Here is a 26,793-nt window from a genome sequence, read left to right on the forward strand (position 1 = left end):
AAATAAATAAATAAATAAATAAATAAATAAATAAATAAATAAATATACAAACAGTACATACATAAACGAAAACGCTGCGTTCCTCACTACAGACAGCAGGGGTCAGTGTTGTACAAAACGCAGTACACGCGCAACTCTTCCTCGTTGGTGGGAACGCTTCCCTTACGTCATCAGCAGCCACCAATCAGCTTCCCGCGCTGGTCTCCTCTGTCAGGAAGTCAAGGAGAGCGAGAGCAAAGAGACACACGTCTCCAGAAGCAACAACAAAAGCAACAATAATAATGTCGCTGACGGTCTTGACGTCGTCCTACAGGTATGCTGCATTTTCGAAAGCTGTTTTATGACTCAGGGCTTCAGCGTGGCTGCGTGTGAAGACATGCTGGAGGCGGGGGGACTCTTGACAGGACACACACCGGGGTTGACTTCTCTCTCTTCTCGTGTCTGTGTCCGATGGTTGGTGGCGGTGTAGCTGGAGGTGTGTGAATAATTCATGCTGGAGGCAGGTGGAGGTCTCTAGCACACAGGTGAACTGCAGGTAGATGCAGGTTGGAGCTAAACGACCCCCCCCCCCCCCCCTGTCCTCTGGACTCTCCGTATTATAAGTCACATTGTGGAGGACACAGCGTATATAAAAGAGTTAAATAAACTTTAAGGGAGACATGTTGCAAGTTCCATGTTAGTTTATTTGTGTGTGAACACTTCTCAAGGTTTCTCATTGTTTATTACAGTTTGAATTCAAGAGTTATCCTTTCTAATGTCTAAAATGTTCCACTGCAATATATGTTTTTATTTTATTAAAAAAGAATAAAAAACACTCTATTGATGAGCCTAAAACATGTCAGTAAGGTTTGCAGCATGTTTTACTTCAACTATACATTTCATTTGTTTTAATTCAGTTACGTCTCGCTCACACACACCTCACGAAACGTGACAATGCCTGGTTATAAAAAATAAATAAATCCAATGTTACAGTGCTTTATATGAATAATCTAAGATGTCTTCAGTTTTTTTTTTGCTTCATATTTGCTTTTAAGTCACTTCACAAGTAGATGAATTAATAAATGTATTCATTTATTATATACATCAGGTGTAGACGTTAACACACCCACCCTGTTTCTCGCTGTTTATTTCAGACTGAGGTCCCTCTATAGGCTACAACGGATCCAAGCACACATGGTGAGTGAATATTTCCAGTAGATGTAAATAATAAGTTCATTACAGTGGCGCTGGACACTGAGATTTCTGGGATTGCTAGAATTTGAGCAATAAGAAGTTACGTTATTTAACTATTTCTGCTTAAAGAGCAGTACTTTTTACAATGAAACGGACTCTTATAAACATTCAGCTGCTCAAGCAAATCATCTATAAATTGCAATCTGTAACAGTACTCAGTGTAAAGTGATAATGCTTTATTAATCCTAGAGGGGAATTCCATAAATGAAACTGGTATCATCCCCATCGTCTGTTGAAACGGAGAGGTACTTTTTCGGTACAATATGCTCGGTTGTGTTGCATCGATTTCTACAGATGTTTTCCTGTTTCACAGCAGATGTCGAGTCACGTGGAAGCCGAGGTCCTCCTGGAGAAGGTGGGCAGAGCCGGACTGATCACCATGAACAGACCCAAAGTCCTGAACGCGCTCAACCTCAATATGATCCGGCAGATTTACCCCCAGCTCAAGGTGTGTGGACATCCTGCTGGTTGTAACCCAGACGGAGCGGCTCAGAAACTCAGACTAGTTACAGATCCTCAAACCTCCTCTGGTACCTGTGTTTCATGGACTGTAGTTAGACTAATTCTGATAATAAGATGTCACTTGCAGCCAACGGTGTAACAATTTTAATGTTCAAGCCTTTAAATCTGCTTGTTTAAACAGAGAAAACTGCTCCTTTATATCTACATTCCTTCACAAAACATAATTGTTCTACATTACATTGTTTGTATGAGACTTTCATTTTGACTAAACATTATTAATTTCGAATTAAATCAAACTTCTGACAATGCATTTGGATACAGTTCAAAACTAATATGGACTAGTTTTTAAAGAAAAAGTTTTACTCCAATTTTTTTAACAGTACTTGTAAAGCCTTGTAACAGTAGCAGTTGTACTTTGTATCACTATTTAAGTATAATATACGATGAAAACACTAAACATTTCCTGCCGGTTTTGAAACTTGTATAACAGTAAATCTGTATGTAAGCAGGAATCATTTGTTTATGTATTTAAAGTAGTTTATCTCCTGATTTCTTTAAGCATCTCTTCATTCCCAGTTTGTTTAATTGTCTTTTTTCATGACTACAGAAATGGGAAAGCGACAGTGAGACTGACATTGTGATTATCAAAGGAACAGGAGGGAAAGCGTTCTGTGCCGGTGGAGACATCCGGGGTGAGTTTCCTGTTTTCACTGTTTGTTTTCTCTTGAATTCGTGACGTTTCAGCTCATTCCTGCCTGTTTTCCTTCCTCTCAGCGGTCACTGAAGCGGCGAAGGTCGGAGGCTCGTTGGCTGAAGACTTCTTCAGAGAGGAATACATCCTCAATAATATCATAGGTATGTTTGTAAGTACTTTGTAATGTGGAATATTGTCTATGCCAGAGAGTTTGATTAAAAAGGTGGAAGGAAACAGACAAATTAACTTGAGATTTATATGTGACCCAAAAAACCCCCACAGACTGGTAACATGAACATAAAGTGACCGTCTCATATGGCGCCGTTTATTTTCCAGGGGAAAAAAAATAAGTAGAAAATCAAAAGGTCCTTTTTTTTTTTCTGCATCACAGTCGATTGTTATGTTTTTCTAAATGAGACATATGGATTGAAAAGTTTATTTCGGACATTTGGGCACAAATGATATTATTCAAAACAATGACAACAAAATTAAATAAAAACAAATAAATATAACGGCGCAAAGCCAAAAATAAGTAATTAAATGAATAAGGCCCAACCGTATCTGAAAAGCAGTGAGATGACGCCTCAGCGTATTTACTCCTACGCCTTCTCTGCCTCAACAATTAATCATTTTATACCCCAGTGGTTGTGTTCATATTTACATCAATTCAAAACAAATAAAATAAAAAAGGATAACACTGAAACAAGCGGCTGAAATGTTCGTTTTAGTACAAATACGACCTTAACGAACAAAGGAAGAAAAGAAATCCTGCCATGTTGATGTTGCGATAACTGAGTTATCCCAGCAAAAAAATCAGGTTCTTTTCCTCTGGATTTTTACATTCATCTTTGACATTGTTGTTGTTGTGTTTACATTTATTTTAAAGTATGCATCTTCCTCAAACTGGATGACAGGTTCACTAATAGTTTTTTGTTTTCTCTTCAAGGAAGTTACAGGAAGCCTTATATCGCCATTATTGATGGCATAACAATGGGCGGGGTGAGTTTGATTTCCTTTATTAATATCATATGTGTTTAGAAAGATGTTTAACTTTATAATCTGCAGATGTTTAAAACGTTGATTCTGTACGAGATCAGGTGGGATGCTAAACGCTGCCAGTAGATGTCAGTAGAGAGCTTTCCACCTCTCCCCCTGCAGCCAGAGGCAAGGTCTCCTCTGATTGGATGAATGAAAAATGACAAAGCATGGCTGCTGCCACTGGTGTCTCCCCGCAGGTGTCAGATGTGGTTGGAGTCTGAATTGGTCCTTTTGCCCCTCAGCAGGCGGGCTGGAGTGATTCAGCCCGGAGTGCTCTGTAATACCTGATTACTGTGTACTTTCTCTGGTTGGAGAGGACGTTTGGTTTGTTTTTATCCTGCTGGTGACCTTCAGAGTGTTTTTGTTTAGTTTTTTTTAATTTCCTGTGGTGTCACAAAGGTCGCATACAGTCACGCTTTACTCATCAAGTCTGTCCTTAAGTGTCCCTGCGTGAAGATCTCTCTGTCGGCACTGGCCAGCAGGGCGCGCTGTGCACTTCTGACACGATTTACTATTTTCTGCTCTCTTCTCTGTCTGCTGCATTTTGAGTCCATATTCATGCGCTTTCATTTTGGATTGAAGGTCAAATCTTTGACGCACAGTTGCAGAAAGAGGCAGAAAGAGCAAATGTGAGCTTTGATGTGACTTTCATCATATTTCCATCGCAGGCCGTCTGCATACCGAGAGCTTTTGTTTTAGTTCCTTCTGTCTGGATTGAGTGATTTATTTATCGTTGTGTCTTCTCACGCTACTAAAAATTATTTACAGCAGTTGAGTGTATAACTTGTTACTTAGTTAATTGTATAACACATGATATATTATATATATATATCATGTGTTATAATGTAAAAAGTGTGTAGTTTCTGAGTGATACTGTGGTAATACACTTGTGTAGTATATTTATATATATCTCACTTTATAGATTTAAAAGTTGTTGGTGACCATGTACACAAACAAACAGACGCGTACATATAAGATTACATCTACTACCAGGCAAACCCTTGGCCTTCTCTCATTGAGCTTCATGAGGTCGTCACATGAAATGGTTTTCCACCAGGTTTGAAGCAGTTCCCAGAGATGCTGAAAGTAATGAAAAACCTTGAATGAGAAGTCTCTATGTACATGCATGATATACACAGATATGTGTATGCATAGCTGGAGTATTTGTCTTTTTTTTTTTTTTTTATCATGATCCATTATTTAAAACAGCAAGAAATATAGTCTTCCTGGAAAAGACAATCACAGTAATTTAAAATCAATAGAAAACAAATGAAATGTTGAGAAAACATTCAAATGAAGATTAACTACAATAAACCACCATGAATGAAACAGGTGTGACAGTTGATTGCCTATAAATGAAGATCTACATGTATGCCTTCCACTTTCAAAGTACAAACTATTGTTTTGTGTGATTTTAAAGTTTCTAGCCAGTTTTAGTTGAAGCGTGTACGATCTGGCAGCTCTGCTTCACCTTCGAAATATATAGTCTTGTTACACATACAGGTGTATTTATTAAATCTTTCCACATTAGTTACATTGAGATGTGTCATCTTGAAATTAGAAGGTAGAAGGTGTACATCATTTAGTCCTGACTTCATCCGTCTATCTTAAACACTTACATACACATGGCTGCAGAACATTCTGAGCACTAACTCTCCAATATATATATTTTAGTTTTGAGCCCGTGGCTCTGACAGCCAAGTGATCTGAAGAAAACCTCTTGTCTTTGTCACGTCTGTGCAGCGAGGACACTCGTGTTGACGCGGACGGTCCTCGGGGTGATGGCTGTTTTAATGTGCGTACGGAGGGAGAAACAGTCCGTCTCTATATATGGGAAAGTCCACGAGGCACCAGAGTTCCCCCGTTTCCAGCTCGGGGGCAGAACTCCCACGTCGAGCGAGTGGTCTTAGATTAGAGATCGCAAACCTGAGGAAGAGAGGCATGTCACGAACAGATCACACACACGCACACGCACACACAAGGATCTCACGCACATCATTCAGTGCAAATTTAAAATCCGGAGAATTAAGGCCTGCGAATGCTTGGATGTTATTAATCCCTGCTTACCGTCCTCTGTATTCAATCTCACATTTAAGATTGAAAACCTTCGCACAGAAAGGAGCTTCACCTTCACAACTTAATACATTTAAAACTGCAGAGGTCAAGAAGCAGCTGCTTCCTGTTTGATGGGTATCTGCCCTGAGCTGTGCGACCATAATCTCTGTCCCATTGGAGACCGCAGTTCTTATTTGCTTAATGTCCACATCGCCTGACGAGAAGACGACAGCGTGTGCCAAACAGGGCAGATTTAGAGCCCTGCATTAAGGTCTTCTTTTTCATCTCCCGGAGCCTGCACAGAGCTCGTTCGGAATACTTTGTCCGGGACTGACGTGGAAAGTAAAGCATCTGCGTTCAAACGTACAGCTACTGTCTGTTTAAACGCTTGATTTTTGAATATGTAAAGTCACAAGAGGTGTCTTAACTCCACCAGTTCTGTTAATATTTGTTTTAAAAGGAACGATCCAGACGGCTTTAGGAGCACTTATCTGGCAGTGTTGGCTTTGCCCGTCATCTCATAAATCTTGCAGCCCTTTCTGCTTGTAAGCGTGAGCCATAAACATGCTTCGCTGCACTCTTCTGCAAATTTACCTTGTTTACTGCAGGATCTGGATACGTCCTCTGGCACATTCTGGCTCTGTGTCAGTGCTTATATTTCCACTACTTTTATGGCGAAACGAGAACCAAAGTGCTCCTCAAACGATAATTTTTCTAAAAGCATGCAGTTCTGCCTTCTTTGTCACGTCCCACCAGTCTAGTGGTCGTAGAGGAAATGGCTGCTGTGATTTACAGGGAGCATTTATTGAATATTTCAAGGACCCTCCAATAAGCGTGACGCATTCGGTGTCTAATAATAGCTGCAGACAAGATATTGTGGTCAAATGCAATTTTTAAAATCATTCAATGCCTCTTGAAAACCTAAAATCTATTATTCTGAAAGAGGATTATTTCTCTCCATCCTATGACTATGTGTTTTCAATTAAATACAGAAAGACCAGATTACTGGGCAACATCTTACAATTACAGAACTACTGAGGTGAATTTGTAGATATTTTGCCTTGTTACAAAAGAATTGATCCACCGGCAGCATTTAACATTATTAAGACTAAAGTAGAGTTCAGCTAAACTGTAACAGAAACTAAATAACATGTAAATTAAATCTTTCACCATGAGACCTATGGTTAAAATCAGCAGAGTTGAATTGCAGTTATTGCGTTTTCGTTTCAGAAAAGTCACGGCTTGGAAAATAATGTCGGTTTACCCGAAGAATGATGAAAATATCTATATTTTCACCGAATAATTACTGCGGAAAATGAATGTTTTTCGAGGGAAAGGGAGTGAAGAATGAGTGAAAGACTGAGTGATATCAGGCGTCGCTCTGATGACGTTAACATGTCGCTGTGATTTAAATGCAGAGTTTTTCCAGTCCTGGAATGCGGCGCTGTCAGAGGAGCAGCTTCTCTTGGAGGAGGCCTGTTTAGTCTCCAGTGATCAGATATTTTTAAATCCTCTCAGGTCATTCATCACACAGCTATAAAGCAAACCAACGTATCGGTGTGTCGCAGTCCTGCAGCAGGAACCTGTTGATGCTCACGCAGGTGGAGGCGTCCTGTCCACTGGAATCAAACCGTCCTCCATGCATCAAAATGCAAGTTGAGTTTGATACCTTTTAAAATGAAGTTTGATTGGTTGAATATTACAGCGTGTGACGTGCACAAGGATTGGAAAAGATTTGCCCCACTCCTTCCTTCTGGTGATTTATTTCCTCTAGCTGTTTGTCCCCAGAGGGGGACGACGTCTCTCCTCCCCCATAGTGATTAATGCTGCTTGACCAACAGATCATACTAGATACCTAAAAATAAACATTTCCTACATAGGGTGGGACACCATCATATTAAATATATACAAGGATAAAACTCATGATAAAAGAAAATCCTAATAAAGATGAAGAATCAAAACACAATGTATAAAAAAGTATCTGGAAATGTAGGTGTAATATTAGAAACCAGTTGTTTGTTGATGAACCAACCCAAAAATTTCACATCCATATATTTTGGTATTTTTACTTATACCAAACTCCCAAAACCCTGTTTACAAGACAAACAACACTTATTTCTATTTTCGTTTTGGAAAAGCCTCATTCTACAATTGACAATTGTTGTAATTAACATACCGGACCACTAGTTAGCGCTGTCTGTGTAATATAACAATGCACATTTGCGTGCAGAGAACCGTACGACGTAAACAGTGAATTCCTTTAAACTGTCTTTCTTCGTCTTATCGGGCCCACAATGTGTCAAAACCTTAACTTTAAACTCAGTTTGTCATGTAAACAAGAAACCAAAACATGTTAGGTTCTGTTCAAATGATGTTTTCAAGTGAACATGATCGAGAGGTTATAATTATCACCGTAACCCTTTTCCGAAACAAAAAAAAATGATGCATATTCACTTTAAACAAAGTCGTGTTAAAGGAGCTTTAGACTCCACTTATTTCTTTTCATCATGAGTTCTTCCCTAAAAATTCGAAGTAGGAAAAAGTCTTGCTGGAAAACGCAGCTCCTGTTCTTGTACATCTGAGAAACTAGTCAGAAGCCGTTTCTCTCTTCGAACTGACCTCTGCTCACTCCTCCTTGCTCGCCCCTCGTGAAACTTTCAAACCTTCCCAGATGAATTTGTAGCTGTTTTTTATTTTGCTCTCATCTTACCTTGTCGATCCTCCTGCTGAAACTGCAGCACCTGATTTCCCAGTATCCAGATCGATAAAGTTTCACATTACGATGTTATGAGGTGCAGGCAGGAGAATTGTATATTCACAGTCTCATAGTGGCAACTGAAGATTACACCCTGCGTCCATTTCAAGATTGTTAATTGACACCAGAAAATGATAGAGCGATAACATCGGTGCTCCATCTTTACCTGTCAGTTAGACATTTCTAACTGTCGCTCCATGCGTTCCATCTTTTGTCGCTGCTGTGTGACTTCATGTGGACACAAATCTTGCTTCCAGGAAGTTGTTGTTTTTTTTTTCTCCCCCCTCTGCTGAGTTGTGCAATCTTGCTTGTGTCTAATCATCCTGTAGTGCAGGATATATTCATCTGGTTTGTATTGGACGTATCTGATAAGCCAGTCATTTAGCAAAACCAGGAAACTGAGACTATAAGTCAAACTGAATGAGTAAAACTTTCCACATTCAGATGATTAACTCAGACAATGTGGGACTTGATGAAGACAAGCTGGCAATTGTAGTTTCTATTAAAATTCAGGACATAGACGAGACAGTTTGTTACCGGTTATTTTATAATGAAGCCTTTTTTTTTTCTGCAGGACTGACTTGAAAAAAACCCAATAAACACGTTGAGTCTTCATCCAATTTAAAGGCCGACAGACTCAAGGACACGGCCACTTACAGTAAAAAGGCACTAATATATTATCTGTGTGGCCTCACAGACTCGGACACACGTTGGAGACCTGACATTGAGCCGTACGAGCAGGTATAAGCAGCTTGACACAAAGCAGATATACGAGTTCATTAGTGGAAATGAATCATCGGTGGGTTTCCATCCCTCGCTTCATGTAGAGGTGAAGCCGTGGGGGATTTACCTGATCGCCCTTCTCCGTCATTAATCACCACCCGTCACTGAATTATCTTTTCTTTTTCTTTTTTTTCCCCTCCCTCCCTTATTCCGCGGTGATGAACAGCCAGGGGTTCTGCCTCACCACGTTTCCCTTCAGGTACAGGGTGCTGTGGTTAATAAGAAATATTGTAGACTTCCAAAAGCCTCACTTCCTGCTGTGCACACGCTGGAGGAACAGTACAGCCGCTATCTTTAGCAGATATTCAATGAGGGTGTTCAGTTTCTTGCTCCATTAAGGTGTTGTTGTTTTTTTTTTATATATATATATTTAGATGAGGACGACATCCTGATCTGTGTGTTTTGTCTTTGGCAGCATTTGATTCAAGTTCACGAGGACAGACCATATTGTCTCCTGATATGTGAAACAACATTTTAAATGCCTCAGAGAAAATTAAAACGAGAAGCTGAAGTTGTTGACTTTCTTCTTTTATAATCTTGTTAGTTGTAGCGAATCTATGTAAAGGGGTGTTGTTGTGGTTTTTTTTTTTGTTTTAGGCCCCATTTACACAATAAGATTTCAACTGAAAACGCATCGATTTTGTATTTTTGTTTCGGAAAGGTCACACGGCAACATTTTGAACATGTCTGACACCACATTTTAAATATTTCAAAGAAGTTGAAGCATTTCTTCTCTCATAATTGCATTTGTTGCATGCATATACTGTACAGTGCAGCACATGTAAGTAAGGTGATGTTTCCAAATGAACCTCTGAGGAACTAACGCTGCTGATTAGCCGTCACTTCCCTCCCCTGCTGGCAGCCACAGGCATCAATCACATGCTTACAAGGGGTCGGCCTGGAATACTTTTTCCTGGCCTCGCCATTTTTCCGTTCTTGTTTACTCTTAACACCGTTTCCATCTCAGGGACGTCGGTGTCCTCCCCCAGTCTCATAATCTATCACTGACATTCATCGATTGATTGTAATTTGTTCATTCTCCTCCCCCTGCAGGGCGTCGGCCTCTCGGTTCACGGACGGTTTCGAGTTGCCACCGAGAAGACGCTGTTTGCTATGCCAGAGACGGCCATTGGTAAGAGTCCAACTGCTCCGCTTACTGTCACCCTGGAGGGAGGGGTGGAGGAGGGGGCCGGGGGAATCTGGCTAGGCAACATCAGTGCGGGCGGGTGTCTGGATCATTAATTATGAAGGAGCCATGATTTCAGCCGCAGACCCAGCTGGACCCAGTTGTTATGCGCTGATAAACACAATAACTGTCTGCAGATCAAACCAAACTGTGAAGATCGATGGGGCTTAATGAAAAAAGAGCCAAGGGAAAGTGTAGTAACTATAAGGAAAGGGAAATGTGTGATGGCGACAATAAAATCGTTTTCAAATGCAAGGTTAGATTTATATCTCCATAAGGTAAGCTGCAGCAGTAGCGGTAATTGTTTGGCCTCAATGGACACCACATCCTGTATCTGTGGCAGAAAAGACAAACGTGGAACCATGGAGCCCTCAGAGAGGCGATCCAGCTGTGCGGCTGTCAGCACTAACTGGTGCTGCAGCTTGAGATGAGGATTCCTCTTTTCCCACATGTGATTTCTCATTTCCTCTGCCTTTGTCATCTTTTCCTGGCACTTCAAGTGGGAGGGGAGCGCAGGCTGCGGGCAAGCAACTTTAAGCTCCTTCACATTGGCTGGTATCCAAAGTTTGTTTCACAGACTTGTAGAATGAGACTCTTTCATCTCACCCAATCCAAACAGGTGAAGTCGAGTCTTTTTACTGGAGTGAGCCTCAAATATGTGTTCTAAACATGTTTTTCCTACTATTTCACAAAGAAAAGCACAAAAGAGTCAAAAAATTATATTATATTGGATAAAGGATGTTGCAGGTGGAGAGGATGCAGTGAAGGTGGACGTGGTTGGAGTTGCAGGAAAGTGGAGACGTTCATCGTCACCTGAACCTTTATGCAACAGCATGTAATGTGTTTCTATGGTCAGAAACCATGTTGCCTCCAATTTATCATTTCAAGAAATGCTATCATGCTGGACACTTAAGAGCTCTTTAAAAAAAAACTAAAAAACAAACACCCACTAAATGATGCTAAACTACATGGATCAGTTTCCGGTGACCCTCATGGATGAATTGGCGGACCTCCAACACACAGCTACTGCGAATCTCATTAGTTTAAAACTTCCATCTCATTTGCTTGGAAAAATTTCGCCACCTCCTGACTTCAGTAATCTACTTAAACCACATGTGCTCATGTTTGAGAGAAGAGGAAATCCCTTTAATAGCATTATAAGAAAGGCGGAATATGCTCATTATAAATTTTAGAAAGCCTTTTTACCGTCTGATCGCACTGACATAAACATGCATTTCTTCCCAGCAGCATTAGTGCTCACATTGCTTGGCGCCTGCGATAATCATCAAGATGTTGTTCTTTGTCCCCCCCCCCCCATCCGAGCCACTTCCATGAGTGTGAATGGCCAATGCCGAGACTCTAAGCCATAGTTTGCTCTTTAGCTAATTGACTCTTGCAGACAGATGGCCTTCTCTTGAGGCGCTGAGGAGATTAGCAGCAAATCTCTTTAACAACTCACAAATTACAGCTGACACTCTGACATAAACTGGCCCGTTTTCACCTAAATCCAGATGGTTTGTATCTCAGCTCGAGCCGCTCTGTGAACATAAATGTATAGAGATGATTTTCAGATTGCAGAGCTACTGAAACATTTTCCCCACAGAGGGTTTGTGGTGTGAATTAGTCTGTGAGCCGAGAGTTGATGTTTCCTGTCGGTCCTCTCTGCACTTAAAGGCAGACAGTGGACTCTGAGATGTCTCGGGCACCTTTGATGACAACTTTAAAAGTTCTCAGGAGACTTTCTGTCCCGGTTTTATTCAGTTTGAGCTTAAATCAGGTGACGCAGAGCAAATCCCGTCTTTTTCTTTCTTTTCTTTTTCCCATGTGTATCTGTATTTTTTGATGAATGTACTGCCTGCTGCACTCTTTCACACTCGCAAACTTCCAAGGACACCCGAGTCATCCTTCATTTACGATACACACACACACACACACACACTCACTCACTCACTCCTCTGACGCATCCTGGGCTGTGACTTTATAATAAATCTTGAGCTGATGTGAGGCGGTGTGCTTCAGACGCTGATTGTCGGCAGCGAGGATGAAGATCGTGTTGTCAGGAAATGAGCGGAGCAGGAAGTAAAATAGGCCGAGGTTGATCACTGTGTGCGACTTTCTTAAATGAGGGGCCACGCCGATGAGTGGGAGGAAATGGGACTGTAATTCAATTGCACAAGCTGAGGATTGGACATGAACAAAGATGGATATACATACTCTACTCATATGGTGCGTTCCAGTGAAGCCGCCACGGAGGACAAGGCTTTCTAAAGTGTCACGGAGAGCTTGAGAAACCTTTGGCCCCACCTCACCACAAAACCTCTAAAGATCTTTTCAAACATTCTGATCTCAGCTTCAAACTGAAGGACTCCTTCATATGTACAATTTGCATTCATCCATCTTCTAAAACACTAAATTGAATTCAGAATCGTAGAGAGATGGAGCCGATCCCCTCTAACATGCTAAAGATATTAAAGGAAACTCCAACAATAATTCTAGAAAAACACTCAAATCTGCTTTTATATTTTTCCACAGTTGTTTCTGCTCCACTTTCTATTCTATTTAAGCAAATTATTATGTTGACTTACAAAGTCTTAATGAAATCAAAGCTTTTTCTGGCACATCGAAGTCTTTTCAACAAGAAACATTATAATTTTTCACAGCTACGTCTGTCCATCCATCCATCCATCCACACATGCTCTGTGGCCTTCTACTAAAACTAGATGGTAAAACTATATTTTTTTAATTTAATCACAAAGACCCAAAATCCACATTTTCCAACGAAAATGATCATATTAAATTTAATGCAGACACATTCTAATTGTTTTATAAGTAAGTCATATTGCAGGGCCATTAGCGTTACTGATGTGATGGTTGCAGCCTGTAAATAGAGACTTGCATGATTGTTACAAACTCCAAAGCCTTGAACCAACAACTTCTCATTATGGACTTCGGCCGACATTGATATCTTTTCATTCGAAAAAGCATGAAGTCTTGACATTCAAGCAAACACTACGACTTTTGTTTGACGAGTTTGGAGTTAATCATGTTTCTCTCTCCATGTGTGACGTGTTTGTTTGGATCCATTCACCACTTTGATACACCTTGACACCGTTCATACCGACCCCCATCAAATTAGATAAGACGCCAGAAGGAAGGCCACGTTGTAAATCAAAATCCAAACTTCTAAATCTGAAATTATTTTCAGAATTCTTGTTTTCTGCTTTCTCTAGAAGCTGTATACAATAAAAAAGTGCTTTCTGCCTTTAAGAGTGATGGTTGCTACTTTTGCTGTTGTATTGAAATAAAGCCTGCAGACGATCCGTTTCTCCCCTTCATACAAAAGCACAAACTCAAAATGAAAGGCGACGGCTATTTTCCAGCTCTACATTGTAGAACGAGTCCCAGAATGTGTCGAACCTCCTGCCTCTGGAACTTTCCTTTCACTTTGGCGAGATGCATCTTGACTAACTCTCTTTTCAGTCAGCTCCCTTCATAACAATGTCACTGTTGTTTGCATTAGAGGCACTTGACTCACAGGCCACTGCGCCGCTATTGTCAACACATCCTGTCTACCATCACCAACATGGAATTAACTCAGTGCCACCTCCATTAGAGGAGAACTGTTCCACTGGAGCGCAGCTGTTTTTACAGACTCCGTGTGCTTATTTTAGGCCTCATCTCGGCGTCCCATCCTCCCTGGAGCCTCTCTCACCCCGTTCTGTTTACCGTAGCTGCAGTCACACAGTGAAATCCCACTTTTAACTGTCGCTTATACAAAATATTGTATAACCGGATTTTCTGTGTAATGTTTTATGAAATATGTGGACTAAATTGAATTTAGTTTCACACTTCAGATGTTGCCTATTCTGTCTCGTGTCTTAAGCGTGTTGAACGCAGCCTTGCAAAGAAGTCTGTACATTGTTTTCCCCATTTAACTATTTCACTCAAATGATACATCCATGAAGTCGCATCAGATCACATCGGTTCTTACAGTGCGGGGAAACTCTCCTCTATTAACTTCGTAAAACAATTCTCAATTTTGTTGTTGTTGTATTGTCTCAAGGTTATGTGTCATGTGTGTAAAAACAGATTAATAAACAATCCAGAGGTTATTTCTAGTTTTTATTTATTTCTGCTCCTGGTCTTGGAGCATCTTCTTGAGATCGGCAAAAGGCCTGAATCAGAGAGTGGACTTGTCCTGTTCCCACTCTGTAGGTTTCCTCTGAATGAAGCCTGACCTTGACGTTCTATCGATTCCACTCGTCTTAATCCACATCGAAAAAATCCACAGCTTAGTACTTAGGCTCCTAAGTACTAAGTACACATACCCACAAACAAAAGGGTGGTACAGAAAAGATGTCCAAAGGTGTTCAAAGTTATAAAATTAGTCCGTTAAATCCAGGTAAGACTCACTAATGAGAAGAAAAGAGGAAGAGAGGTCAAAAAACCGTGTGGCTCTACTCTCTGCCTGCCTGACTGCCTGACAGGTAAACCCCAAAACCCCCTCCTCACTGGAGCATCAATTAAGCAATTAAAGGTACACAGCTACCTGAAAACACCAAACAGTTACCCATTTCCAAACAGTACAAATATCACATAAATTACATTTTTATCCACTTGAATTAACCACAAATATTTCAAATGATTAACTTCTTACATTATTGCACATGTGAACTGAAAATACCTGTAAATAATCATTTTAAATCAATTAACTTAAATTACTGCTGTTTTAGATAAACTTAAATTACTATTTACCTTTTTAACCAATATCAATGCATTGCATTTAGGCTCCTACACACTCTGTCTGCTTGGTCTCCTTCAGAGCAGCCAGACGTTGCTGCTGCTCCAGCTGAAGCACAGAGGAAACTCTGCACTTCCTGGAGATTCTCTTCAATTTGGAGCTGCAAATGTCGATGTTTAATAATCGGAGGGTTGATAAACACAAACAGAGTATGACATATTTGTGGTGATCAAAGTTGCCAAACATGCCCATATCGAGTGAACTCTGTAGAAACTTCTTGACCACTATGGTATACATCAGTTTAAAAAAAATCCAGTGTGGGGTGAATTATCATCTTGGCGTAAAAACATGAAAGAATTACGGAGATTTGCACTCGTCAGCTATCGTTGTGTTGGTGGTAAAATGATCCACCTATTATGAACCCCCTCCCCCCAAAAAAACAAAAACAAAAACACTACTATTAATGGCTTTTGCACAGTTTTAGCTTGTATTTAATTAAATTACCCTTCACACCCACGTCGGGAAGTTTTACAAAGTTGGTGTTTATCAATCAGCTAACTTCTTGTAACAGATTATATAATACACACAAAATCAATAATCAACTTTGAACTTTATTCATGGGATTGTAGGACCACGAACAAGGAAGTCACAAACGCCCAAAGTGAATCATGTGCTGTCATTTTAGGAACAATTTCTCAGTTTACTCCTCGACACCCTTTTCTATTTCTCAGTCACACACAAACACACTCACGCGTCATTGTTAACCGCCTCCGTGGCAGGATTAACAGATTTAACCCAGCTCTGGCGAACAACAGCCATAATCTGCCACATTTATGATATTACATTTTCAGCCATGAATCAGGTCAGCGCGTGTAATCCCGCTTTCTTCCCCCCAGCCGATCAGGGAGGCTGTCAGAAAAACCAGCTGTAACCAAAGCAACCTCATTCCCCATCAGAATTATTGAAATCAGAGGAGGACATTACTGGAAATACAAACAGGACTGCGTACAGATTAGGATTGAGGAATTATGATGAAATTAGGTGCAAATACTGGTAAACCCGCTTGTTCGCTTCTCCTGTTGTGTCAGCTGCTGCCTGCCTATTAAAGGTTGTACCTAATCACGCTGAATCCTGCATCAGCCGTGTCTGGGTGAGGTGGAGCAATAATTTAAAGATGTCGGAGAACTTCAGCTCAGCTCAGTTTAACCACACGAGTTAAAGTGCACACTGCGTTTCAAACACTTTCATGATAGGGGCTCTTCAAAGCCGCTAAATGCAGATGAGAGCTGCTAGTTTACAGCTGCCTGCGTTGGTTAGTTTACATGTTATTGCGGGATATACGTGACATAACGCCATGAAACAACCTGAAAACGGCCACACTGCTAACTCCTCACCGATAAAGTGGGATAATTCTGATAAGCTGATGTGCACGAGTAAATAAATGATAAAATGGACTTACTTCTATAGCGCCTGTTTGCTGACAGCAGCCCCAAAGCACTTCACATAGCTCACCACATGCACCCATTCACACACCATTCGAGGCTGCAGCCCTGCAAGGCGCTGTCACTCCAATGGGGGCAGTTTGGGGTTCAGTGTCTTGCCCAAGGACACTTCGGCATGTAGGCAGGCAGAGATGGCAGAGATGGGAATTGAACCTGCAACCTTCCGATTGGGAGGCTCTACCAACCGAGGTCTCATTATGGGCATCGGGATTTGAACCCGCAAACTGTTCAATGTCTGGGCTACTACTGTCTACATTAAAGTCATTTCTATATCACTTTTTTTACTGCCCTCAAAGCACTTTGCATTAAGTTGGACTTCAGTGTCTTGCTCAAAAACACTTTGCTGAATAGAATAGAGAGGTTATAGACAGATGGGGGATCAAACCTGCAGCGTTTCCATTGAGAGACCACCCACTCTACCAACTCTGCCTGAGCCTACTACATTAATCCCTGACTGGCTTTGGTGGGTGATGACAACATTTTGAAATGTATCTCCAGCTTTTCAAAGTTCTAACTCCTCATTGGCACATTGTTGGTGCCATGTGAACACCCTGAACTTTCTGACTGACAGAAACTCGTGTATTGACAACCAAACTAATTATACTGGGTTAGATGTAGAACTTCCTCATGGTCCGCTATATACACAGTATATATATATATATATTATTATTTTTTTATTATTTATTTATTTCCTGTTTTTGAGTTTTGAAGAGTATAATATATTGATCCATGAGCTCAAAATGTGATTAGTGGTAGTATCTCGGTCTAAAATGTGTTGCCTCCCAAAGTTCATCTGTCAATCAGTAACATTTGATAATTCATTAAATATTCAGATGATGGTGTTTCTATGATTTGTAAATTGTTTGGTAGACGAGGAAGTTGAGAAAGTGATGGATGGTTATCCCACTTCAGGAAAGAGGTCTGTGTATTTGTTAAAACCATAGTTTTTTTCTCTGTCTCTCTCTCCTAACAGGACTTTTCCCGGACGTTGGAGGAGGTCACTTCCTGCCTCGGCTCCAGGGGAAGCTGGGACTGTTCCTCGCCCTGACGGGCTTCAGACTGAAAGGCCGCGACGTGCAGAGAGCCGGAGTCGCCACGCACTTTGTGGAGTCGAAGAAGGTACCGTGAACCGGGTTATTAGCGCTGCAGCTTTCAGATGTGTAGGTCAGCCGCGTTCTCCGTTCAAGGTTGAGTTGTGTTGACGCTGCAGGGACGCACGCGGGGTAACAAGCCCGCCGATGAGTCACCAGGTGCCTCACGTTGGTTTGTGGATGGTCCTGTGCCCGGTGTCTCGCTGTGGGAGTGACGTCAGAGGAGCTCGCAGAGGACGTTTAGGACTGCCGCCATGTTTATCAGGACAGATCACTGGAGTTTATTCATTTTTGGACAACAAAGTTTAAGAAGGACCCGAAACAGTGATTCAAAGACGCCATGTCTTTTCTAAAGCTAGAGAAGATCAGATACTCAGTGAGAAGTCACTCTGATAAGTTTCATACCAAGTGGGTACCATGTTTTTTTGGTTGGTTGGTTGGTTGGTTTTATTCATTCATTCATTCATTCATTCATTCATTCATTCATTCATTCATTCATTCATTCCCTGTGCTTCTTACATTTGTATTTGGGGTGCATTTCTTTGTGCCACAAAAAAATCCCAAAAACTGACCACAGGTTCCAGAGGTGGAATGTTTCCCTAAAAAAAAAAAAAATCTTCAAATTATTATTATTATTATTGTTGTTGTTATTTATGCTGCAACTGCAAAGCATTCAGCGCTGCCCGATGAACCGCAGGTCTCACTGGTTCAATATCGCAGGTCTGGTTGTTTGTTTAGTGAAGACAATGTTAGGTCGGGTGAGCGTCTCAAACCTTTCTCAGCCCACCTGCATTCACAATATTACAGAATGACCTGCACACACATTTAATTAGGTTCTTTTACCTCCACTGATAGATCTCCGAGCTGGAGAAGCAGCTGGTGGACTTGAAGTCTCCCTCCACTGAAGACGTCTCCAGAGTCCTGGACTCCTACCAGAACCAGGTTAGACAGGCCGGCGTGAAAACAGCAGCTTCAGCTAACGGTGTGTTCTTCTCCAGAGCGTCAATCCTCTCTGCTTCTCGCCCACAGAGCGGTCTGGACTCTGAAAAGCCTTTTGTCTTGGAAAAGCACATTTCAGATATTGACAGGTAGGACTTCAAACTGTTCTCTTGATCTATACTGAGCAAAACCTGTGCCCGAATGAGCCGAGTGCAGCAATGACACCTTTGAATTTTAAGGCGATGCTGGAATATCTTAAGAAAGCCCATTTACACACGGGGGGGAACATGTAAAGTTCACACAGACGAGCTTAAACCTGGAAAGGAAACAGGATCAGGATCCTGTAAAGAGAAAATCATTATTGTTTAAAAGGCGCAGACATTTTCAAAATTAAGAGCAAAATCAACAAAAAGCTGCATTTCTGTCGATGAAGTCTAAAAGTGGAACAATATGAATGATGACCAAAAAAAAGCCAAAATATATATCTATTAAAAAACAAGCACCTATGTGTTAGAACAAACATCAGAAAATATATTATTTATGATATAATTCTAATTAATGTTTCCTCAATTACAATTCCAACAAAGTTTTGAAAACTGTTTTAAAGTTCATTGTAATGAAGTTCATCATGATGAAATGAAGGTTCAGGACTGTGGAGCTGCTGACATCCTGCATCAGATTAGAATAAGACAACATTTCTCAAAAATGAATAAAACTCCCAACAACCAGGTGTTCAACTTTCTAGTTGTATTTCTGCCATTAAATTCAAAAGGATTTCATGAAAGGGTGAAACGCCTCAGATTAATCAGAAGCTTCCTGAAAAGGTGGAAACAGCTGCAGTGAGTCAGTCACAGTCACTATTGTATGCGTTGGTGCAGATTACCATGGATTTTTGTTCAATATAAGTCTCTTTCGACACGTTACGCCGGGTTGTGCCCGACTCGGATCACAACAGATTCAACCTTGCTTCAGATTTGACCCTTGACCCTGCACCTCCTCTCCCGCCCTGCAGGCTGTTCAGCGCCGGCAGCGTGGAGGGCATCGTGCAGAACCTGAAGGCCGACGGGTCAGACTTCGCTAAGAAACAAGCTGAGGTGGGGTCCTCGTCCCGCAGCGGTGAAATCACAGAACACACACTGATCGTACCTGAGGAGTCTGTGATCCCCTCTTCGGATAAACACCACAGACAGTGCTCCTGGGTGTCATTCGGCTCCCGCTAGGAATTAGTGGTTACCTCAGTCTAAGCACTTAATGGGGTTAGTTTCATTTCTCGCTGCCTGGACCAAATCCACGAAGAAGGAAATCACAGGTTGAGGAAAAGCGTAAAACCAGACGAGCTCCATTCACCACGTTTACCTCGTCTTCTTCAGCCTCTCCAAACCTGAACATAACGGCTGTGCACTATGGATTATGATATAAGATATTAATAATAATAATATTATATGTCTTACAAATAGTTTTTTTTTTTTTTTTAAGTTAATGCTAATAAACAGGTCTCGGAGGACACAGGCTAAGATTGATTTTTCATCAACATGCACTGTTCTACCTTTAGAGCTCGGCTGTGTTTATAATTGAGCTTCTGCAGATCAGGTTCTTCAAAGTTTATTTATTTGTGTGTGTGTGTGTGTGTGTGTGTGTGTGTGTGTGTGTGTGTGTGTGTGTGTGTGTGTGTGTGTGTGTGTGTGTGTGTGTGTGTGTGTGTGTGTTTCCCTATGTCAATCAAATCCGTCTGAATTAGCAGAATCAGTTGAGGTGCAGTTCTGCTTTAAAATAAACCTCTGCAGTCTGAGTTGTAGCGTTGACCAGTTTGATTTCGCCTTCCTTTCTAACGCCTGCCTGCGTTTTAGAACCCGACACTGCGATACAGCTCACATTACAGAAGATGTAAACAAGGCAATTCACTGTGATTATGAAATGTAAAATTACTTTATAGTCCAACTGTTTGATTTATTTGTTTGATTATAAATGTTATTATTCTCCATGATTACGGGTGAGGCTCTGCCTCCCCAGTGTTGTCACGTATCCTGCGCCATTTATATCAGCGAGGAATTCGGTAAGACAGGAAGTGGAGATAAGCAGAGCTATATCAGCTGCTGGTTAAATCTTTTCTGACACACCCAGTAGACGTAGGCTGACAAAGAGGAAGAGTGCCAATGTAGAAGACTTTGTCCTCCTTCACTCCTCCACCTCTCGGTTTATCGTAACACCAGTCAGATCCACACTTGAGGGTTTACATTCCAAGCTCCCTTCTGAAGCTTTGGCAATCTGAAATGAACGTCAGAATGGGCCCAGCTCCGACATCAAATATTTACCGGGCCCCACTTTCTCAGTTACTCCACTCCACTGACTCACAAACGTCCTCGGCTGCACTTCTGTTCTGCCCGCGCCACGATTTGGCCGTGAAATCATTCAGGAGGCAGCCGGAGCGCGTCCACGCTGATCCCAGTCTCTCTGATCAAAGGTCTCCCTTCCCGCAGAGCCTGTCCAAAATGTCTCCCACGTCCCTGAAGATCACCCACAAGCAGCAGCAGGCCGGCGCTGCTCTGACCCTGCAGGACGTCTTGGTGATGGAGTACCGGCTGAGCCAGGCCTGCATGGTACAAACACCCGGCTTCACTGCACAAACAGGGCTGCCGGGGTCACATTCTGCACAACCATTCTCTGTTTTTATTTTAGGACATTTGTTGACGTTCATTCTTTGGATCTTGAACAAATGTTCTCCACCTTTCACGCTTGCCCTACGGTGTATTTCATCACAGTAGTTTGTGGATGTTTGACATGATAGGTGACATTTGGATTTTCGTTTCATTCAACATGCAAAAACTATATGTACATATTCTCCTTCCACCATAACTGCATGTATCCCTAACATATTGTTGTATAGAGCATTCAACATGCACAAAGGACTTTTTTTTTTTTTTTTAATCCATATTTATACTTGGGATGGATAATTATACTACATAGTAGCTTCAGAGCTCGGCTACACCAGCTGTTAAACCGCCTTTAAATCCTTACTCAACTTAAACTATAACGAGTCTGAGAACCATTTTACGTGAAAACAGATAGTTTTTTTGCGTTTTTGTTACAGAAAGGTTTCCCGTTTACCCTGTATTGTTTTGAATACGATGCCGGTTTGCACAGAAACACTGATGTAGTTAGCATGTTGGTCCACTAGTTGGTGCTGTTGTTTGTTTTTGTAATGAAATCAGACACACTTGCATGCAGAGAGCAATACAATACAAACATTAACAATGGGAGTACATGGACAGACAACCAAGTTGTTGACCCCCGTTGCTACAGAGTCGGAGCGTTTTCAAAAAGGTTCCACTAAGAGTTGTATTTTCAGTGGCTCCATGTAAATGGACACCCAAAACACAATGAAGATTATACATTTTCACTTGAAAAGGTCTCGTTTTCAACACGGCTGTGTGCTCATGTAACATGTCAGCATAAAAAAAATGTACTATATGTTTGTTATTACCACCTATCAAAGTTTCTTGTAACAGTTTGAATTATTCGTAGATTCACTTCTGGTACAAAACATTTATTTATAGGAGAAAAGCATCCATGTATGTAACATCCAATTAATTTGCCTTCAGCTGTAATGTTTTGGTGGCACTCTACTCTTATGAGTAATATTTGTGTTGTTTTGCAGAGAGGCTGTGATTTCTATGAGGGTGTACGAGCAGGTAAGTTACTTTAGTCTATCACCATAAGCATTGAATTTCACCTGCTACTTCACACGTTTAAAAATCATAAATGTGATCACAGGTTTAATGAATATAAGCGTCCTCACTTCAAATGTAATTTGACAGTAATCTGAGTACCTGCTGAACGGATTATGACTCAGCGATTAGCTGATGAGTTTCTTCACATGTGGCCACCAAAGGTCAGCAGAGGTGGTGGATTCCTTCCTGTCGCCTGATTATTGACACCGTCATCACGGTTCTCCGTGTTGTTTTCCAGTGCTGGTTGACAAAGACCAGAGTCCCAAGTGGAACCCGCCGACGCTGGAGGAGGTGTCCGACCAGAGCGTGGAGCAGTGTTTCTCCTCGCTGGGGGAAAAAGATCTCAAGTTCTGATGTCCCGTAAGCAAACAGCTGCTTCAGACACACCGCGAAGCCTTTCCTGCTGCCTCCTGTGGACACATTCTGGTTTTGATCCATCATTTGGAGGACTCCACCACCGTGGATCGCAGTTATCTGATAAGAAACACACACATACTGACCTAGTTCTTTATCGCTCTGTATAGTTGTACAGTAGGATATCTTGTCAATATGCATTATAGAGCAGAACGCTGCGGTGCGGATCGGAAAAAGATCTGAAATCACAAACAGTAACGGAAGGAGGAGGGATGTTTGACCCTTTAGAGGAGGTGAAGCGTTTTGTTTATGACTTGCACATGAGAGTGACCTCAGCGCTGCTTCACAGCGTTTCTGTGGAGGCGATACAGATCTACATCCTCTGGATCTACACAGCGCTCCTCCTCAACCAGCTGATAAAGATCGACTGAACCTCTTCTTCTTACAGTGACATTTCCAAGCGACGCTCCCAGCAGATTGTAGTGAGTCAGCTTCTGTTCAAAGTATATTTGCGTGATGAGATTTTATAAAACACGAATCTGATTTCACCAGTCCGACAGGTGTGATTTTGTGTGACTCAGCAGCCCTTCACCAATCAAATGTCCAGCAGAGAGACAGAGGAGGGAGTGAAATCACTCGCTCTGGAACAGAAGGTGAGATCAGAGAACAGATGGCTTTAAAGAGAGTTTATTAACATCAAATCTTGTGTTTTCACGAAGAGAAAAAAGGATATGTTGTGCTATAAAGAACAAGCCTTTCAGGTCAACACTTTTAAAGGGTTGTAAAAGTACAGATCCGGTTCCAAAGTGCCCTTATCAGTATGAGCACGCCCTGCTGTGAGTCCAGTATGACGTCTCGAGTAAACACGTGCATTTTATTTGCCTTAAGACTTGAAGGTCTACCAAGAGTTCATCAATCCACTGCTCTGGCTTCGGTGGCTTGTGAGGTTTTGAAGATTAGAAACCCAGATGTGTCCACACTCCCGACACGTCTGAATCTGACCAGTGTGTCCAGTAACATTCTGATCTTTATGATCTATGGGGCTGAAGCTGAGTGACGTCTAAAACCGTTTCAAGTGAAAACACATTGGGTTTTTTTGTGTCTTTACTCGGTAATGGTTTGAAAATAGTCCTTTGACACAGAAACTGCATTAAATCTAAAAACTGTATTTTGGACAGTGACCAAACAAGAAGGAACTGTGTCTTTTTAAACATCTAAAAACATCAACAAATGTAATTTTCTCTTGCAGAAAGAACTTCTACTGTGCATGAGGTTGCTATTTTTTTTTAAATTTCTTTCTTCTTGCATGTACGGTCTTATTCACAACATCTGATCTGTTAATTTTTATCCACAAAGCCAATTTAGCTGTGTCCTGTTTTTGAGCCATTCTTCCTTGGATTGGATTGGTGGAGTTTTTAGGCTCATCGTCATGATGGAGGGTCTACCCAGTGGCTGAGTCCCTCACATTAGACCCAAAATGAGAGTCTTGTTTCTAGAATTCTAGAATCAAACAACTATTTCTTTTTCATCTATAAAAAGAAAAAAGAATTTTGTTCCAAAAGTGTCTAGAAGACAACAGTTTTTCTCTACGTAACCACGTCATTCCGCTCCATCTGTTGTGTTTGTTTCTCCTCTGCCTGCTTGATGTCCCGTCCAGGATTCTCTTCTTTGGATCTGGCAGCGTGGCTCATTGAGCGGCGATGAAGACAATAAACCCTTGTCGGGCCTCACATACGAGCCCTGGTATTTTACGACTCTCATTTGCTCTTCAAGCAGGCGCCCTGACGGCTGTCGGTGTTAAATCCTTTTGTCTGTCCTCTTCCCGGCTGCTGAACTCTTGACCCGTAGTGTGAGATTTCACCGACTTGTTTTACTTTATGAGGTAAAGTAGAGAACTCCTCAGTCCACACTGACCTGGGATTGATGCAGTACGTTGTGGCATCAACTCGGAGTGTTTCAGGCAAACAAGACTGGACAAGGAAAGCTTTCAACGTCATGATCGTCCTCGAATTTTTAGTGCAGGTACTCTGTGTTGGGGGAGCTGCAGTAATTATTCGTGAACACAAAACGTGAAGTGAGCAGAAATCTTCAAAGTACGGGAGCTATTTGTCTAACAGATTATTAATAGAATGAATCTATCTCAGGGTTTATTTGGTTCCAGTGCAGCTTTACAGCCTCAACACTGTGAATCTCTTTAACCATGTGTGGGATAATTGGTCCTCTCCATCACAAGGATGTGTCATCAGCAGTGGTGCTTGTAGAACGTTACGTGACCCACATTACTGAAGCACCTGAGTCGTAGCCGACCTGCCAACCCTACCAGGGACAGGACGCGTTCAAATGTGGGATCTGTGGTCACTTCTGGCCGTCTAAAGGGGAAATCCAACCTATTGCTATAGTTTTAGTCAATCATAAGACCCTGAGAGTTAAAGCAGTCTCTTGTGATGTCATAGAAATACACATGGTGCAAGTGTCTGTTGCCATGGAGACGCTCAGTGTTTCACACAGTGACGTAGCTACCTGACCTACCTAGTTAGCATCGATATGAGCTAACGGCTATCATGCTAGCGATGCTAACAGGGTTCCGCAAACAAAAGTGGCGTTGGTGAAGGTCTGCGCTCTACCGAGTGTAGTTCTGGTTTTTCTAGTGTTTTGTCCCTTTTCCATGACTTTTAAATTGAGCTGGTAGTTATTTCATGAAGTTAATCAGGATCACCGCCAACCTCCACTGAGTTTTCATCTTCTTTTTTTTTCCCCCAAAGAAAAACTGAGAAAAAAACCTGAAATTCCCAAAAACATTCAGTTAATTACAAACCACTTTCAGGCTTTGACGGCAGATTTGTCTTTTATTTTATACCTTTCCTGCAACAAAAGCAGACGAAAACCCAGACGATCACAGAAAAAATGTTTTCAACACTGAGATTAGCTTCTCCCGTTTTATTGGAAGCAACAAAAAAAACAAAAAACAAATGGCATCCGATTAGGAATTAGACAGACAGCATAAAGGGAACAGCGTGATCTCTAATCTTCAGTGTGTGTTGACAACATGTTTGCAGAGGTTAATCTGTCCACTGGGGTCGGGGCAAACGACGGGCTTATTCTGGGAGTGGTGGGTTTGATAGTTTGTATATTTCTCTCAGTCTGCAACCCTCTGATCCCTCGTTTCTTTGTTTACATAACCCGGAACGACGTGTAAACTGTGGCTCTGAGTCGCTATAAACTCGTTGGACTTCAATAAAGCACTGAGGCGGCCTGTTTTGGCTCGTCTGCTTTGCGCAGACTTGTGCGTGTAGTTTTCTGTCCACGCTGGGAAACTGAGAAGGCAAGCGGTGACGTGACGGTACCCTGCCTCTTCCTGTTATGGCTTTAGAGCTACTTTACTGCTATTTTCTGACTTCTAACTGAGCAGGTATCACTGCAGGCTGATGTGTGGCAGTACCAAGTCCTCGTACACGGAGAGCTGCGGGCGCGATGCTCAATTCACAGAGCGACATGGAAGTTTAGCAACCGTTTCCCTCAACCGGAGGCCAAACGGGGTGTTTGTTTTGTTTTTGCAGAAAAAAAGGTGACGACCCGGCGGAAATCAAATGAATACAGGAAGTCACTCAGCTGACCAATGCAGAATATATGAGAGTGAAAAAGAGAGAATTATAGCTTCATGCTAATTCAGCAACCCTTACAATTGCTTTATTGTTTTTAGTTTAAAAAAACTAAATAAGAATCAAGAACAATTTTTGTGCGGCCTAGCAAATGTTAAGCCATGTCGACACTTAATCTTTAAGAAACAAGTGATTTTGAAAAGCGCATAAAAGCATGAAAAACCGAAATTTACGCTTTCACTTGATACCATGTGCATAAATATGAATAAGAACTCATTACTGCCTTTAAAACTTTCAAAACAAACCTGTTGGTTCCACAATGATGGAATCAGAAATGGTAAATTGCTGAATCAAATCCGACTACATTACGACTCCTTCCTGCGGCGCTCTACGATATTGAGAAGTTTTTTTTCTTTGGGGGGGGTGAATCACTAAATCACTGACGGTCTGGAGCTAAACCGAGCTCCGGTCGTAGAACTATACGGTGTGGAATGAACAAATCTTCATTAAGACTGATGTGAAACCGACAAACAAACCTGCTCTGAGTCGGAGTGTCTCCTGTTAGACAGCAAAGACACAAACACCGGGGCCCCGTTTACGCGACAACGTTTTCAAGGGAGAGAACGCAGAACC

The 26,793-nt window shown here is 41.6% G+C and overlaps 1 protein-coding gene across 4 annotated transcripts; it reads left to right on the forward strand.

The window, feature by feature from the left end:
- Nucleotides 1-195: 195 nt before the first annotated feature.
- On the forward strand, nucleotides 196-23,115 carry hibch (3-hydroxyisobutyryl-CoA hydrolase). Of its 4 annotated transcripts, none has more exons than XM_080478875.1 (15): nucleotides 196-313; nucleotides 1,134-1,176; nucleotides 1,550-1,681; nucleotides 2,303-2,387; nucleotides 2,470-2,550; nucleotides 3,336-3,388; nucleotides 10,074-10,152; nucleotides 17,423-17,568; nucleotides 18,396-18,482; nucleotides 18,570-18,628; nucleotides 19,492-19,573; nucleotides 20,957-21,076; nucleotides 22,135-22,168; nucleotides 22,446-22,567; nucleotides 22,911-23,115. In XM_080478875.1, exons 1-14 carry the CDS (start codon nucleotides 282-284, stop codon nucleotides 22,559-22,561), a joined length of 1,149 nt encoding a protein of 382 aa, XP_080335001.1. In that variant the 5' UTR covers nucleotides 196-281; the 3' UTR covers nucleotides 22,562-22,567; nucleotides 22,911-23,115. The 4 variants fall into 4 exon arrangements, with proteins under 4 accessions (XP_080335001.1, XP_080334998.1, XP_080335000.1 ...); XM_080478873.1 differs by having other exon boundaries at nucleotides 201-313; nucleotides 1,547-1,681; XM_080478872.1 differs by having other exon boundaries at nucleotides 1,547-1,681; nucleotides 22,446-23,115.
- Nucleotides 23,116-26,793: the final 3,678 nt, after the last annotated feature.

This window comes from Lipophrys pholis (assembly GCF_963383615.2).
Source record: "Lipophrys pholis genome assembly, chromosome: 13".
NCBI lineage: Eukaryota > Metazoa > Chordata > Actinopteri > Blenniiformes > Blenniidae > Lipophrys > Lipophrys pholis.

Coding starts and splice junctions, on each gene's coding strand:
- hibch (XM_080478872.1), top strand. CDS start 282: ATGTCGCTGACGGTCTTGACGTCGTCCTACAG. Junction 1,177..1,546: donor AACGGATCCAAGCACACATG/GTGAGTGAATAT, acceptor CCTGTTTCACAG/CAGATGTCGAGTCACGTGGA. Junction 3,389..10,073: donor ATGGCATAACAATGGGCGGG/GTGAGTTTGATT, acceptor CTCCCCCTGCAG/GGCGTCGGCCTCTCGGTTCA.